At 45.0% G+C, this 15,959-nt stretch overlaps 1 protein-coding gene across 1 annotated transcript; it reads left to right on the top strand.

Moving 5' to 3' along the window:
• Positions 1-931: 931 nt before the first annotated feature.
• Positions 932-3,433, top strand: LOC119391387 (solute carrier family 13 member 2-like). Its single transcript, XM_037659069.2, has 3 exons — positions 932-1,081; positions 1,810-1,959; positions 3,128-3,433. Exons 1-3 carry the CDS (start codon positions 932-934, stop codon positions 3,431-3,433), a joined length of 606 nt encoding a protein of 201 aa, XP_037514997.2.
• The last annotated feature ends 12,526 nt before the right edge of the window (positions 3,434-15,959 follow it).

Here is a 15,959-nt window from a genome sequence, read left to right as displayed (position 1 = left end):
AAAAAATTTCTGCGTTTAACCCCCGTATTCAGAAACGCTCCTTGACTTGACTTGCCACCGCCTTCAACGCGTTTCGAACGCGCTGCCTTTAGGCTGTGCCAAGGCAGCACGAACGCGTTTCGAACGCGCTGCCCAAGGCGGTGGCAAGTCAAGTTCAAGTCGAGGAGCGTTTCTGAATACGGGGGTTAGTTCCCCAAGAAAGACTATCGTCTTTAATAGCTCTGCGACGCTGGTGGCATTGGCCTGCCTCACCTGGCTGTAACGCCGCGTTCACCGCTGACGCGCTCGCCCCGAGAAAAATCGCGGCTGTGCCACCGGGGCGGCAAGACGCGCTTTGCGTTTCCCCCTAGTCCGGCCGTGGTGTCACATTTTAACATGCCGCGGGATGGCAAAAAGTTCAGCGTCCAATATGCGACGCTCTTCTGGCTATCACACATCGTTCTCTGATTACGCTTTCAACGTTAACTACTACAGCTACCACAAAGGTTTGTTTAATCATTTAACATGGACGTTAGTCGTCGGGATGTAGATGTACCACCAATCATCGAAGTGGGTGCATCCACGTTGAACGGTGCTATAATAATAATAATAATAATAATAATAATATCTGGGGTTTAATGTCCCAAATCCACGATGTGATTATGAGGGACGCCGTAGTGGAGGGCTCCGGAAATTTCGACCACCTGGAGTTCATTAACGTGCACCTAAAGCTAAGTACACGGTAAACGGTGCTATAGCTGCCAGACATCAATATACATTGTGCAAACTATCTTATATCAATTCAGTTACTTCTGTAAACATTCAGTTACTTCTGTAAGGGCACGCTTTACTTTCGTGTTTTTCCGATTCCTATGAAGGAGGGATCAACCATCTTTTTTGCTCACTAGAGTGTTTTGTCGTTCATTCGGGGCCACAGACGTGATTGATGTCGATGCAAGCGGACGTCTCGCAACAGCCCGCCGTGGTCGTGGTGGCGCGCGACAACGAGCCGGGACAGGGTGGCGTGTGGAACACGCAGCGCATGCTGCTGGGCTACGTGTCTCCTTTCATGCTCGCACCGCTACTCGTCCTCAGAACGGAGGTGAGTCCAACGCCAGCCCGATCCATTCCCGTTGAATGGCCCTCGGCTCACAGCCGTTGTCCTGGGACCGGACGTCTTCACAAAAAAAAAAGACAGAAGTTAACCAAACGATCCTTAAACGCGACTCAATCGGAAAAGAATGCGTTCTCTCTTATAAAAAAGAGTAAGTATATTTTAATGGTAGAGTCTATTTGTCCTTTATAGGTAATGGCACTGCAGCTTTCTGCGGGGTTGTACTCATATATAGGAATACCGAGTTGACATTGCCTCGAGTTTCAAGGCATCATTCTCGAAGAGCCGGTTCATTCGATTATAAAGTCAGTAATAACTTAGCATGAAGTTTCGATTAAGTTTAACTGCTGAAACGGCCTATTAATATATTTAGGCAAATCCAGAAGCTATGCCTCTGAGTAGGTTCTGTCTTGTTGAAACCGCCATAAGAACACGTGCTCTTTATATTTATTCGGTGTTTTTTGCATAGGTCGCATAATTTTCGGCAATTACTACCTTCGAAGTACCAACACCAAATGCATCACTTAACACTTTTTTTTCTGTATTTGCCTAGAATTCACGTTGCAGTTGATTTTTTGAAAGAAACGGGAGACGAACAACGCAGCACAATCGACAAAGTTGTTTCTCACATTTTTTTTTTTTTTAACACGCGCTGTTCCTTCATTCGCTGCTCACCCCTGTGCCTTGAGACATGTGAATTTACCGCTGCCGTGCAGATCTCCAAGTGTCTCTACATGGTGCTGCTCATGTCAATGATGTGGCTGTCCATGGTTCTGCCGCAAGCGGCCACGGCGCTGCTGCCGCTGCTCGTGATCCCGGTGATGGGAATAGCACGATCGAAAGATGTGGCTTCCCTGTACTACAGTGTAAGCACCTCAGGCAACTCACGTAACTTTCTTGAGCTGTAAACTGTGGTGTATAACATACCGCTACTGCAGATTCGGTTGTAAGAGACGCTGTCACCAGACACCAGACAGAGTTCTGACACCAGACAGAGTTATAATTATAAACGTCTATTATACGTGCATTATACACGATGCACAAGCACACGAGAATTTGTGCGTTCCGTCCTTACCGCATAACAATAAACAAGATGATTTCCAATATTACAAAACAATACCAGACGGTGTCGGTTATTCAGTTGACAGTTTTTATACGCAATCAGACTAACCACTGAACGCAACAAGTACATTCGTGTATTATTAGCGCCGATGACTTGGATTGAATCAAATATATTTTGTGAAAAAATGTACATATCATACAATTACATACCGAACATCTATATCCTTAGCAACATGCAGGTGAATCCGTACATAAACTAATAATAGGTACGTACACACACAAAATAGCGATATCACAGTTTTTTGCGCATACGCAGGTGCAAAGCTACAAAGAATCTTGTACTGAAATGCATTTTGATCTTAAATTTGAGTTTGTGTAATGGTATTTCAGCTTTCAAAAAATATTTTATATTTTTACGTGAACAGGAAGACTATTCCGGAAAGCCCCTATTATAGTTTAATTACAGTTTAACTTTTTATTTGAGCATCTCAAGAAATGATTCTTGACCTAATATCACTCATAAGTACAGTCATCGTCAAAAGTTTAGAGACCACGAGACGCAAGAAAATGCTGAATATTCACGCTGCTTTGGCAGGCAGCCTTGTGCCTATTTCCGGCCGGTTGTAAAACGTGCTAACAACATGTACGGTGAAGTTCGACCGAATACAGTATAGAATTACTGGTAAATTCGAAGTTATATCTGACCTAGTTATATCTAAGCTTTAAACGCCAACTGTACATTGAGCTGCCAACAAACGCTAGCATTTAGAGTGTTATGTTTTACAGGCGAAAATTCAAGCTGGTCAACAAATCAGTACAAAAGTTAGTCCTAGTGCATAAGGCGATAGCCGCGCTGCTGAGATCCTAATTTACGCAGCACTTGCTTGATTCTGCCATCTCTCGCCTCATATATAGATTGTGGCTCTTGGGCTATTCTCCTTCTCTAATATCGATTCGGGTCATGCGCTGCAGGACGCCGTGGTGTCCCTGATCTGCAGCTCAGCGTTCGCCGTCGCCATGGACCGGAGCCGGCTGCTACGTCGGGGCTCGCTCATTCTGCTGGCCAGCGAGGGCCTGTTGTTCCGGCCCACGGTTCTGGCCACTCTGGTATGCGCGGCAAGCGCAGCGCTGGCCGCCCTGGCGAGACCCACGTTGGCCGTCACCGTCATGTCGGCCGCTGCTCGAGCGCTCATCCTCGAGCTGCAGAGGTCCTCGGTGCTCAAGTACTCGAAGCCCGTGGTAGCGTCCATGCCTGGAGGCGAGCTCCCTTTCTTTTAAGCGAATAGGCTCTAGGAGGCCTTTCGTTGATCTACGGGGCAAGCCTTATATGCCTCAGCAAACGCGAAAAGTGACCGCCGGCTTCGGTGGTGTTAACTCGAGTGATGCTAAATATTATCACGTGATGACGCCACCCTATGACACCCTGTTACTTCACAGGTCTTCAAAATTTGTGACATCACCATGACGTCGCTGTGACGTCATCATCTGAGCGTCGTCACATGATGACGTCATCACTACATCGTCAGTTGGTAAAAAGTGTGCCAGTTCCGTAGGCACTGCAAAAGCACGTGAGGTGCAGAAATCTTTCGGAGGTGTGTGTGTGGGGGGGAGGGGGGTGGGGGGTGGAAAGGGAGGTCTAATATACCTGACTGAGAAGAAGAAAAACAAGACGGCTTTCGCATTCGTGTCGTCTTAGGCAAATGCGTAAGGGACCATGTTACCTTTTCGGACCGTGGCTGCTACAGTTGCTGTTTCGACCTTACCGAATTTCTCGCACAACGCAACACTATCTTTTGGTTATCTATCCTACACGACAACTATCTGTTCATAGTTGCGATATTCTTCTCGCTAGCAATACCTACTGTAAATGTCTTTTTAGTTTCATTTATATCAATATATAAATCACAATTTGTTTAGTAGGGAAAAACGCGTATCATTTAGCTGACACGCTAGAGAGGCACTGTTTAGAAAAATCAGCTGGTATTTACAACAATATTATGTTTACGTGACTAACAAGCATTATCAGCACATATAACTGATCGTTCTCCCCCTCAAAGCTTTCCTTTGATGGTATATAATATCTGTATAACTTTTGTCATCATATCTGAAATCGTTGAGAATTTGATTAGTTGTTAATTTTCTGGTTGTTTATTGAGTATTTCGCTAGATTTAATTGTATGTAGTGGTGTTATTGTAGAGAAATTATTTCTGGACCCCCCGAAAAAAACTAGTGCTACGGATTCATTCGGTGTTTTTTAACTTTGCGCAGAAGTAAGAGAGAGCGTAAAAATGCAATTCGAACCAACACACGTATTTAATGGATCGGTATATACGATTTTGTCTATCCTCACTACGTCTTAAAATATGCCGGCGGCCGTGACTGCAGCTTACGTAACTTCGCAGCGAAACAAGAGGAAATGGTACCTATATAGTAGCTTTGGCACCCATATTACCATTTGGTACAATTTGGCACCTGAATGGTACCAATATTAACGCACTGACGTAGCGAGGGAGGGGGTGTTGGGGTGGCATTTAACCCTCCCCCTCCCCCACCCGGAAATTTTTCAATTCTTCATATGGTATGTAGTACACGCACACATTGAAAATTTCTAGCTACGCCCTTGCCTCAGTGCAACGAATATATGTCCTGAAAATTCTATTCTAATTAAGTATCGCCTCCTCATTCTTCACTTGATGTATGTGCAACGTCTCCTTCGTCCTGGAGTCGTCAGTACGTGGGCGCTCTAATGAATGCATCCGCATGAACTACTGTTTGCGTTTTCCCACAGCTACGAGCAGTCGCCGACATCGTTGATTGATCGTTGATTGATCGTGACAGCACGTGGGTAAATTCAGAGATAAGTTTGCGCAAGTCACCTTCAGAGAAACCATTCTGAAGAAAACTCTTAGCACGGTGAGTAAACACGATGCAGAAAACTAACGGTATGTCAACGTAACATTATTCAGTTACGCAATCATGGTGATGGTGACGATGCTTACGTGGTTAGAGGACAAAGAATAACAATGTCACGCACAAGAAAGTTACGCTGCCACATTCTGTCGGTGGTACAACTGTAGCTATTTCCCTGTGCTTCCACGTCCTTGCTTTCGTAGCTCCTATGAAGCTAACGCAGCTGTGCATCTAATAATATTAAACACTTCCTAGTTCCTTCGTACAGATTGTTTACTTTGGGCCCTCCTCTTTGTTGATATATCATTGGCATAATGTTGCTTGGCGGCAGCGATTATGCCGCGGTTTAGTTTGCTAAATTAAGCGTTGAGTCAATATGTCTGACCTGCGCTAATCCGTAGCGGAAGAAACATGCTGCACTTGAAGTTCTTAAAAAAAGCAACAAGTATGGCGCAACAAGCAATAGCGCTGAGGAAGCAAGCATCGCTAACGTTATATTAACAAAAAGACATGCGTAATTTGAAACTTAATGTGGGTAAATGATAATCCGCTTTGGGTGTAGAGAACATAGCGCAGTCTGATATGTTATGCAACATGCAAGAAAATGAATGGTACTCTCGCAATGTTACCGAATTAAGTGTTAATAAAATAAAACAAAGTGTCCGAGGGCCGCCAATGAGGAGCTGTGCTGATGAGATTCGGGGATTAGGGCGTGTACGGGCGTATGAGACAACCCTATTTGTTTATAACTGAAATTTGTGCGACAGTTTTTTTTTTTATATTGTCTGAGAGAGATAACTAAATCGACGTTGGCTCACTATGCTAGCCTATTTAGGCTGACGTTTAAGAATATCATAAGATCCTTTCCAAGGCGTGCTGAACTGCTATCCACGGTTTCAAGTCGAGGCGCGCTATTAACACGGCAGCGATATTGCCACAAGTATGCAAATGAACCAGAAATAGGGTAAAAGATTCATACCTAAACTTTTATTTGGAAGGTGTTCTTTTGATCACGCATTTTCACGAAATCCATAGAACGCTTTGCTCTTACCAAAGTAATCGTTGCTAGTTGTTTCCTTACCTTTTTTTTTTTTTTCAGAAGACGCCAAAGCGGAGAAGGAGGACCCAGAAATGAGGTTGCAAATCGCGTAAGTCCTGGTGCACCGTCGCCCTTACAAAGGGTTGGGCGTCATTACATGGCAAAGGGCAGCAGGAAGTGTAGGTCACGTGGCTATATATGCTATCTGCGCATTCGTGAAGTGCCTAGAACTCGCACCTTCCGTCATGTCACTGTCAACTGCTTGGACAACACATTCAAGTGCATTTCTTATCGACGTCCGCAAGTGCGTGGATGTACGCTGTACTTTGCATGTGAGGGTGTTTTGTGAGCGCCTAGTGTGCACGTAGACATAATCATCTACGTGTTTTGTAGTACTGCACCGTACTAAAAAAATTCGCACCATTCACCAGCCAGCCTGATCATCCAGTGCATTCAAGAAATTTCAGATCAACTGTAAACTCTGTAAACTTGCCTACAGCACTCAAAAAGATAAATGACAGAAGCACGACAAAGACGAGCCCGTACTCAAACCTTGCTTCACAATATCCGCGTACGCTAAATCATTATTATCCTCAGTATTCAACCTATACTCAAGAAAGCGGATGAAAACGCTGTCTAAATGAAGTCACCGTTGTTCACTACTTTCAAAGCAATTGCTGACAAACGTATACGGTCCTTTCTGACAAACGTGTGAGATCATCTTCCGTTAAAAGAACTTCCTATGTTCGGCTCAGTGGAGTGAAAAGAAAGTTTCATGTCAGTGATGATTACAGAATGCACGAGTAAAACAGAATCTACAAACGCGACTGCCTGGATGGACTCTATAGTAGTCGGCATATGTCGACCGCTATAAATGCACGATACACATCTCACTTTCTCTTGAGATACTGCGACGGGCGGATGGTCGTCATCACGTTTCTGTGCTCAATAAGAAGTCAACTCGAGTTCAATTTTTGACGACAGCTGCTATGATCCGATGGGTGCACAAGAGCAAACGCCTGTTCACGCAGAGATGCTGCCCCTGCGCGTTACGTAAGATCCTGAATGGTCAAAGTAATCCGGAGCTCACCGCTATGAGGCTTCTCCTTAGACCCACCCTAGCGTTCGTACGTCAGTGCCTCACCTGTTATCAAGCATCTCCTTGTTGTGAGCCAATTTAAGCGTGTAACCTTGATCGGGAAATAAAACATTATTACTCTCAAGATAGCCGGCTTGCGCAACATCACCGTACGCGTGGCCGATGTTTTAAACGTATGCAAAATGAGATACCGAAATTCCCGACATTGACAACTAGAATGTGGGTCTCCTTGTAAAGATGAAATAGTTTTTTACAGAACTCCTGCCAGTCGTACGTTTCACGCTCCTATACTAATAACATCGAAAGATAATAACATGAGTTCCTTTCCTTTCTTTTAGCTTTAATCTTCGCAACAGATCAGGCGAACAAAGCTTTGTCATGACCCAGTTTCCATGACCACACACGGCTTATTTTTGTAAATACCAGAGCAGTTTTCTTGTTTTAATTCCTTAAACTTTTAGCCTACCATCTCCCCTGTTCTGCCACTTTTCTAGAGCACAGCGACTGAACACAAAAACATCAATCCACGCTTGTGTAAGGCATAACGTAATTGACAAGTTAAAAATATTGACAACCCAGACATTTCGAGACTTCTTCTGAGCAGTTTCCCCGGCATTTAATTTTATTTCATATCGACAGTGATGGCTTTGCAGCAGCAGCCGGGCGCTAGACGGGCCACAGATTCGCCCGGAGGCGCCAGCTTGCGAACGAGCCCGAAAACTCAATTAGCCGAGCAGCTGGACAAATGTCGATACTGGAAAAACAAAATCAGTGCACACACACAGATATATCCCAGCAACTACATCGTCGTACCCATGTTCCAGACAGGATCTACGCTGCCCATTCCCTCAGATACCGGGCACGTGTGGAGGAGGTCGCGAGGAAGATTTTGACCTGCGTCAGGGTGCTCCCTACGACAGCCCTCCGGCATAAACAGCGCACTCCTGGAACTAGGTCGAATGCCCGCGGCTGCGCTGTTACAAAACCATGGCTATGCCCCCAGTCAAGGATACGAAGACATTCTGGACCCAGTTGAAACGAAGACAAAGAAAACATTGCATAAGTGATTATGACGGGCGCTTATGCACGGAGCTCAACTCGGCCAGCGCGCCAGTCGTCGACAACGCATGGGCCAGAACTGCCAATTTCTTCTGGTTTCTTGGAATTATATATAAAAGCGATAAAATAAAAGTTTTAAAATTTAACGTTTCATCGCTGAGAATTCAGTAAAATTACACGGTTTTCTATTTATAATTTTGTTTTGAGGCTGGGTTAAATAAAAATAGTGACACCTGGCCAGTTTCGTGAAAGCTTATATATTGGTCGAGTCGATCGCGATGACGGGTAGGTTTTAATTATCTCGAAATCTGGGTTATAGCACGGCGAGACAAATCACTACAGCACAGAGTTTTTTTTTTTTTTTTATCTTACCTAAAGTGCCAATTTTCTAAGACAGCGACGCATTACTTTTTAATGCAGAGCTGCCAGACGATATTGTCTACAATAAAATGCTCCGTTTCGAAAAATTGGGTCGGTTCGGAGAACCTTTCATTGAAGAAAATGAGTATGCGTGTGCGCAAGTTTTTGTATTACCTGCATGAATTCCACATTAGCAGTGATCGCATTGCCTTCGGGTGCGGAAGCCCAGATCGCGTAGCTTTTCATTTGTAGGCGCTCTTTCGTATTGCATGTTCGTTTTCGCTCCCGTGTCCAGGATCGACTGCCTGAAATTCTGCCCTAGGAGCAATTCTAGCGTGAGTTAGAAGAGTAGTAGTTTGGGTTAGTTGGTTTTGTGCGTTTTTGCTAAGGCGGTGCAGCGCTAAGTGGGACACGGGACACGGAAAGAAGACGAGCCCTTACTGCCACCTGCAGGTGTCTTCTATTGCTTCCTACAGGTATACTTATAGCAAGAGGAGGAGTAAGAAAAGTAGGAAGAACAGGACGATGAATACAAAATGCGTCATACAAAAGGACGTCCTCATGATCCACCGTCCACGCTAGACTCTTCCAGGAATTGCCAACTGGCATTCCTGGAACTCTGTCCGATGTCGTGCTTAGCGCTACACCTTGACAAAAGTGCAGCGTAAAGGCAGCTAAAGGCCACACGTGCGCTTTGCAGTGCGTCACCGCGTGGTTTTTTGCCACGGCACCGCGTCTAAACGCCACGCGCTCACGCGCTGCAACACGTACGGTACGTGTAGTCAGGCCTTAAAGAGGTACTGGCACAAAAATTTTGGCCTCGCGTTTTTTTTTGTTTTTTTTTTGCTGCAATGTATTGCTGGGGGCCTGTTAGTCATAACACGGCACATCGTTTGCTGCAGCGGACGACAAATCAAATAATTAATTACAGGCTCCTCATTACCGACCAGTGTCAGTTGCGGTTTCAAAAACGACAGGCCTCCGGGTGCAACTGTCACCACCTAGCGGGTGCAGCGCTCGATCACGCCAGCACACAGAACTGTGACGCACTTCCGCGCGTTTCGCGAGCAGCTGCCGAGAAGTAGGCTGCTGGAGCGAACGCGGCAAAAAGACATTGCGGCTATGACGTCATCATAACTTGTTGCAGCGTGGCAGGGAAGTAGGGGGGCCCAAGGGTCCCCTTTGAGGGTGTTAGTAACGCGAGGATGTTGATCGCTCACGCAGGTTTCAAAATTCATTTAAAATAACTTCCAAGCTATATTCACTGTTGGTATTATGCAAATGATATACGCATGTTCACTGGAATCGATCACGCAGGCTATCTCGGCCGCGAAATTTTGTGCCAGTACCCCTTTAAGATGCGAATAAGTGCCCAGTCTTTTTTTTCCCTTTCCTTCTCTCTCTCCAACACTTGGTGCAGTGACTTCTGCGTCCAGCTACGCGCTCTGCTCATGATGGTCTCGTTCGGTTCGCACCTTGGATCCTTCCTGCTTCCCTCGGGAAACGAGTCTCTGCTACGCTTCAATCGCATCGTGCAAAGGTACGGGCTCTCATGGCTAAACCTGTACACCACCTGATTATACTGTTGTAGAAAAGAAATCTTATTTTCACTTTATTAGTAAATTACCAATGCGCAATATCGAATAAGCGCATAGCACTGTCGGAGCATCCTAAGCCCGAACAATACAAAAAAATGCCGTCTCGACCCGCCTCGAACCCCCCGGTACTGCTCACTGTGACGTCATAGATTTTGACGGTGCCTAATAGAGCCAAGTTAAGTTCTTTTAATTGTAAGTGATGGATTCTGTTGCATGCGCATATGGAAAACAAGACAGCGAAAAGATACTTTAGGACGTATATACATACATAATACTACTGTGTGTTGTCAGTGCACGTTAAAGATCCCCAGATGGCCCAAATTTCTGGAGCCTTGCACGACGGCGTGCCTCATAATCATGTCGTGGTTTTGGTGCGTAGAGCCCCACATAATAATAATAATAATAATAATAATAATAATAATAATAATAATAATAATAATAATTATTATTATTATTATTATTATTATTATTATTATTATTATTATTATTATTATTATTATTATTATTATTATTATTAAAGAATTTACGATGGCATGATGACGGAACGTCCTCTGAATATGGCCCAAAATTTCAACTGAAAGTTTGACCTTTGTTCATTTTCTATTATTTAAATCTGTTACGGCCAAGTTAGTCGCAGTCAACTTAAGACAAAAAACTGTCACTATGGACTTTCTTAGTGCCTCTATCATGGGCCGCTCAAATTTGTCGACGGTGCACTTAAGTCAATAATAAGAGACACCTAACAGAGTCCAAGAGACAACGCAGCCGGACTCTTTAATTTTGAAGGCGAAAGCCTTAGATGCTTCATCGAACGCGAATATCGACCGTAGGCGTCCGCGTCCCGCGGCGTCGGAGACGACACGAGCGATGCGAAAAATCATCATCGCCTGATGACGTCACCGTATCACGCCATCATGACGACATATCGCCGAATATGTGACGTTATTGTGACGTCATCGTGACGTCACTGTGACGTAACGTCACATGATGACGCCATCAAAGGACGTCGTACCTTGGTCAAAGGTGGACCGATCACAAAGCCAGGGCAGAACCAGGTCGGGTGCCTCCGATCCTGGAGGAAGTGCCAAACAACGCTTGGTGCAGAGAGCTTTCGGAGGTGGTGGGGCAGAATCAATGCCATAGAATGAGAAGAAAAAGAAGACGGCTTTCGCCTTCGAGTCGCCTTAGGTGATGAATAAGGCACCCTGTGAGTTTTAAGTTGTTGTTTCTTCTTTTTTGTGTGACCATAAGTCGCTCTCATCAGAGCACGAAGGATATATTTGGAGCGTAAAGAGCAGCGTGCAGCAGTTTTTTTTTTTTTTTCAGTTTAACAACAACCAAAATAAAGAGGAATTGCTTAACTACGTGGCAGAAATTCAGGACTCGCAAACAGTGCCGCAGACATCTATGCGTGAGTTAACTTACACGCAAAGCTGTACGGTAAACTTATAAAATAAAACTAAAGAACTGGCTACACGGTGTTTATTGGTTTAGACATACATTACAATCATTTATCGACTTAGAGCACTTCCATCTACTGCCCTCGTTCCCTAACCTTCACCTCGACCCTCGCTCGCAAATGGACCGTCCGATTTGGCTGTTTTTATTTTCAAGCTTTCTGGAAGACATTTTAATGACGCGTAACTCAGTACAAGGAACGTGAACACGATTTCAACGTTTCGAAACCGTTTTTGTTTAATTACGGCTCGAACGCCGACTGGAGCACGTTCGGTCGCTTCAATGTATTTCTACGCCTTGTTCGTGTTTCTTAGTGCTTCTATTAATAAATCGTTTTTCTTCTACACTCTAAGAAAAAAAAAGAATCAAAAGAGGGTAACGACACCGTGCCTGTCTTCGGGTGTCCATTTCACCCCTTTTGGAAGGTATAGGCAGAGAAAGAGAGTTAGCATTTCGGCAGGAGTCGCTGCACTCTCCTGAAGCGCGTTTCGATTGGCTTCCGTGATGAAGGCGCCGTCGTATACGCCATACATATCGCGCGTTTGCTGTTCGGCGCCGTTATGGCGCGGTGCCTCCGCCTCCTCTCTCAGTCTGCTCGGTCTTTTGGAATGCGTTGCATCGGTTGCCCGGGTTGCGTCAGTTGCCTGTCGTGTAGTTTTGTGTTCGAGCAAACATGGGCATCTTCGGTGGCGTTGACGCCATGCTCCGTGCTCGAAGTCACGCTTGGAGGGCGGAGTACTCATGGAGCTGCGGACACGGACAACGTGCGCCTGTTAAATGTGAGTGTACTACTTTCGTAGGTACTAATTATACAGCTTTAGCTGGGCGTCTGCAGCAGCTCTGAGGAAGTTATCTGCCAGCCATTTCCAACAGCAGCCTGCGTCCACGAGGCTGTTGCGGATGCCCCAATAAAGTGTCTGTTAACGAGTTGACACCGTTATGCGCGTTGTACAAGCTCCCATAAAATGAGCGATGCAAACAATTATCAAAGGTCATTTTTTTGCTTATCGCACATTGTGTCTGCACTGCTGAAGGTGCGAGACGTCGTTTTGAGATGCGCTTTAGTCTACCTCATAACAACATTTCCATCAACCTTGAGTGTGCAGCGTGCATCCGCGCGTGGGAAGGTTAAAAAAAAGTCTGTGTACGGAACGCTCAGACGCACTATATATAATGGTTTTTGTTGGCTTAAAGACGGTAGTTTGAGGTGAAGATATAGTACGATGCTTCCAGCACTTACGCGCTAGTCACATAAGTTGGACACGCCTCGCCGGTAAGTTGAAAAAGCTCGAGACTTTCGACGGTGCGCCTTGTTGCGGCCGCCGCCGTGCACTCTTGTCGTCCCTCGTTTCTGTTTGCTGTTTTCATGGTTTGCCTACACTGCGATGACGTTCGGCCTTATAACAGTATTTATTGAGTGTACGTGACTGCGAGAGCTATGTGCGGTAATTCTAGCGTACGAAATGTCTGGTCTCCACGTACACGGCCTCCGCGCGCGCTGGGTGTCCTTCGGGCGCTCGTACTCGCATGTGTTTACTGAGTATTTAAGGATGGGTTACGTTGTAAAGCATGCAGTCAGTAACCGCTCACAGCGTGCCCCTGACTGCCGGAGAATGTGCGTGGGTGTCGGAATATGCCGGCACAAAGCCGTGCTTATTCTGAAACCAAATTTTGAAGCGATTTCTCAGAAAAGAAGTGCATTCATTCGTGCATAGTCAGTGCCTATTGCGAAACGAGGTTCCTGCTGCCTTTTACGTGAAAATTTGTTTTCGTTGCGAAATTATTTCGAACGAAACACTCGTGTCAGACGTATGTACAGCAACAGTGTGTTGAACAAATGGTGGTTTTAAATACAAATACTCAGTGTGTATGTTTTGGTTATTCCCAGAATCCCGGATCACTTCTGCCGCCTCTTCACTCCAGTTGAAAGTCATACTCGGGGAAACGAAGGTGTCGCTATGGTCTGGCGCCTCACCGCTCATGATGGGAAAATCAACAGCGGCGTTCGCCCTGTCAACGAAACGAGGCAGTCGGTCCTACATTTCCTTTGGTTGGAAAAAACGACATAGAGAAAGAGGTGAGTGGCGCCCCGCAAAGGAGCCGAAACCAATTTCGTTTGTTGTTTAAAAAAGGCTCACATGATCTCGTGCTGCAAGTTTGTCGCCAAGTGACGTGTTACAAAAGCTACTATTTGCAAGATGTGTTTTACATGATAACGGCAAAAACTTAGTTCCTTACCATGCTTGTTTGTATTTGTTGTTTTGTTGTGAGCCTTCATTATGTCCATCTGAACTACTTATTGTGTAGATTTTGCAAACATTTACTGCAATTTCATATTCTCAGTATAATATCTCGTTCTGCTTTTCAGATACCGTTTTTCATGGTGCTCACGCTGAAAAAGAGCGATAGCCTAGCAAGTCGCAAGTCTGATGCCTCCAGCCGTCACAACTTTTTCATTTATTCTTAATCACAAGGAATAAATATTGAGACATGATGCCAAATTCTGCAGTTTGTTTTGCACCATATGACACTATGCACATCAATCACACATTTTAGTTGGCTATACACATACAAGCGTGTAACTGAGGAATACCTTAACTTCCTAATTGGAAATCACAGACCATCTTTTCGCGCTTTCTTCTTGATTACTCTGCTTTAAAAGGTACATTGTTTTGACGAGTTTTATTAAAATAATGCTAAAGTTGAACTATTCTTTTTTTGCAGTCGCTGCGCAGAACGGCAAGTATTATTGAACTTGCTTAAAATGAATACTTCACTATATTCAACAGTAGTCGCGCAGAAGTAGAGCAAGGGTCAAATGAGTAGCTTAGAGTCGCTTGACACTTCGGTGTGGGTCATTTGACCCCCGTAGGAGTGTTACCGGCAAGAGTCGTCTGACTCCCTCATAAGTGGTAACGTGATCCTTCGGATAAGAGTCCTTCCACTCTTCCTAGAGGTTCAGAGTACGCTCCTAGAGCGCGCTGACTCTGACCCACCAAGAGAGTCACCGTGACTCTTTAAAGAGAGTCGTATACGTGACAAGTCAGTACCCTCCGAAAAGAGTCACCTACAATCTTTTTTTTTTCTTAGAGTGTAATAAATCGATACAGTATATGCGTTTACACGGCAAGAACATTGTACGGCGGATACGATGGATATGACGCAAGAACATATCGGCACCACGTAAACGAACGGAGTGTGCACCGAGCCGGGCACCTATTAGCCCTAAAATTTAGGTCTCGAAACGTGGCTCTTTCAAAAGGACCGCGTTATTAAACAGCCTGTACACTTGCTTGCAGCCATCTGGACGAGAAGAGCGCGCCGTCCGCCTTTTTCTGGTTGGCTGGGAATGGTCCCTGCGTGGTCGTCCTTATGGCCCTGAACGTGGCTTACGTGCATTTCGTCTACCTGCGCCGCCTGTGAGCATATATTTCGGCTGCTACGAACACAAGTGAAAACGGAGTGTTTCGCCCTAACGCGTGCATCTCGCGAAGCCCCTAAGTACGTGCAAGTTATGTCAAAAGGAGTGGAATAGCACGAGGAATATCTGCGCTAGTTGAAAAACTGTTCCAATTAAATGGGCGACGTGGAACTGAGAATGCCGGGCATTGCAACGTAAGGGATTGCATAAGCGTTGAATCGAAGAAACAGGATTGAAAACTATCGATTCCACGAAACTCGGAAAGTGGTTGGGAAACGCTGGGTAGCTAGACTGGTTCATGAGGCAACGAATGTTTCGTGCAGTGTCGGGGTTACGGCTAACACGTCAACGATTTCTTTGGAGAAGTACGTCTATCCATCAGTTAATATAATTACGCGAACAGTAAGGAGCATGAACGCGCTAAAGGAATTTAGTTGGTAAGTACCAGTATTAACGACGCGGTGAAGCGCTAAAAGGACGACGTGGACTCGGGCGGACAAACGGCCTCGTTAACCCTTTGATACGCCACCTATGAAGAACTGTCTGCAAATGCATCAAATTGACACAACATTATCTCAAGACACTCGATAATCTACTGCAGCAAAAATAATTTCTTATTATATTGAAATATGTGTTTTATAGTAATTAATTCAGATTAAGTTCTCATTAAATATCTATTTATCCAGAAGCCATTCACGTTCTGTTTTTGCATATATAGAATCACATCTCAGGCTATAAATATAGTGCAAATTCGCTTTTGGTTTTCTTCATGTTGAGGAAAGAAAAATTAATCTTTTGACGTGCGTTGCGGGAAGCATCACGTCGAACAACTCGTCGACCATGGTAGTGGCTTCAGAAA

The sequence above is a fragment of the Rhipicephalus sanguineus genome, chromosome 4, assembly GCF_013339695.2.
Source record: "Rhipicephalus sanguineus isolate Rsan-2018 chromosome 4, BIME_Rsan_1.4, whole genome shotgun sequence".
Taxonomy (NCBI): Eukaryota; Metazoa; Arthropoda; class Arachnida; order Ixodida; family Ixodidae; genus Rhipicephalus; species Rhipicephalus sanguineus.
The sequence above is the reverse complement of the archived record's forward strand: the minus strand, read 5'-3'. Positions and strand labels throughout refer to the sequence as shown.

Bases quoted from the DNA above. Each gene is read 5' to 3' on its own strand.
- LOC119391387 (XM_037659069.2), top strand. From the start codon at position 932: ATGCAAGCGGACGTCTCGCAACAGCCCGCCGTGGTCGTGGTGGCGCGC. The intron at 1,082-1,809 runs GTGAGTCCAACG...GCTGCCGTGCAG, and splicing joins TACTCGTCCTCAGAACGGAG to ATCTCCAAGTGTCTCTACAT. The intron at 1,960-3,127 runs GTAAGCACCTCA...CATGCGCTGCAG, and splicing joins TGGCTTCCCTGTACTACAGT to GACGCCGTGGTGTCCCTGAT.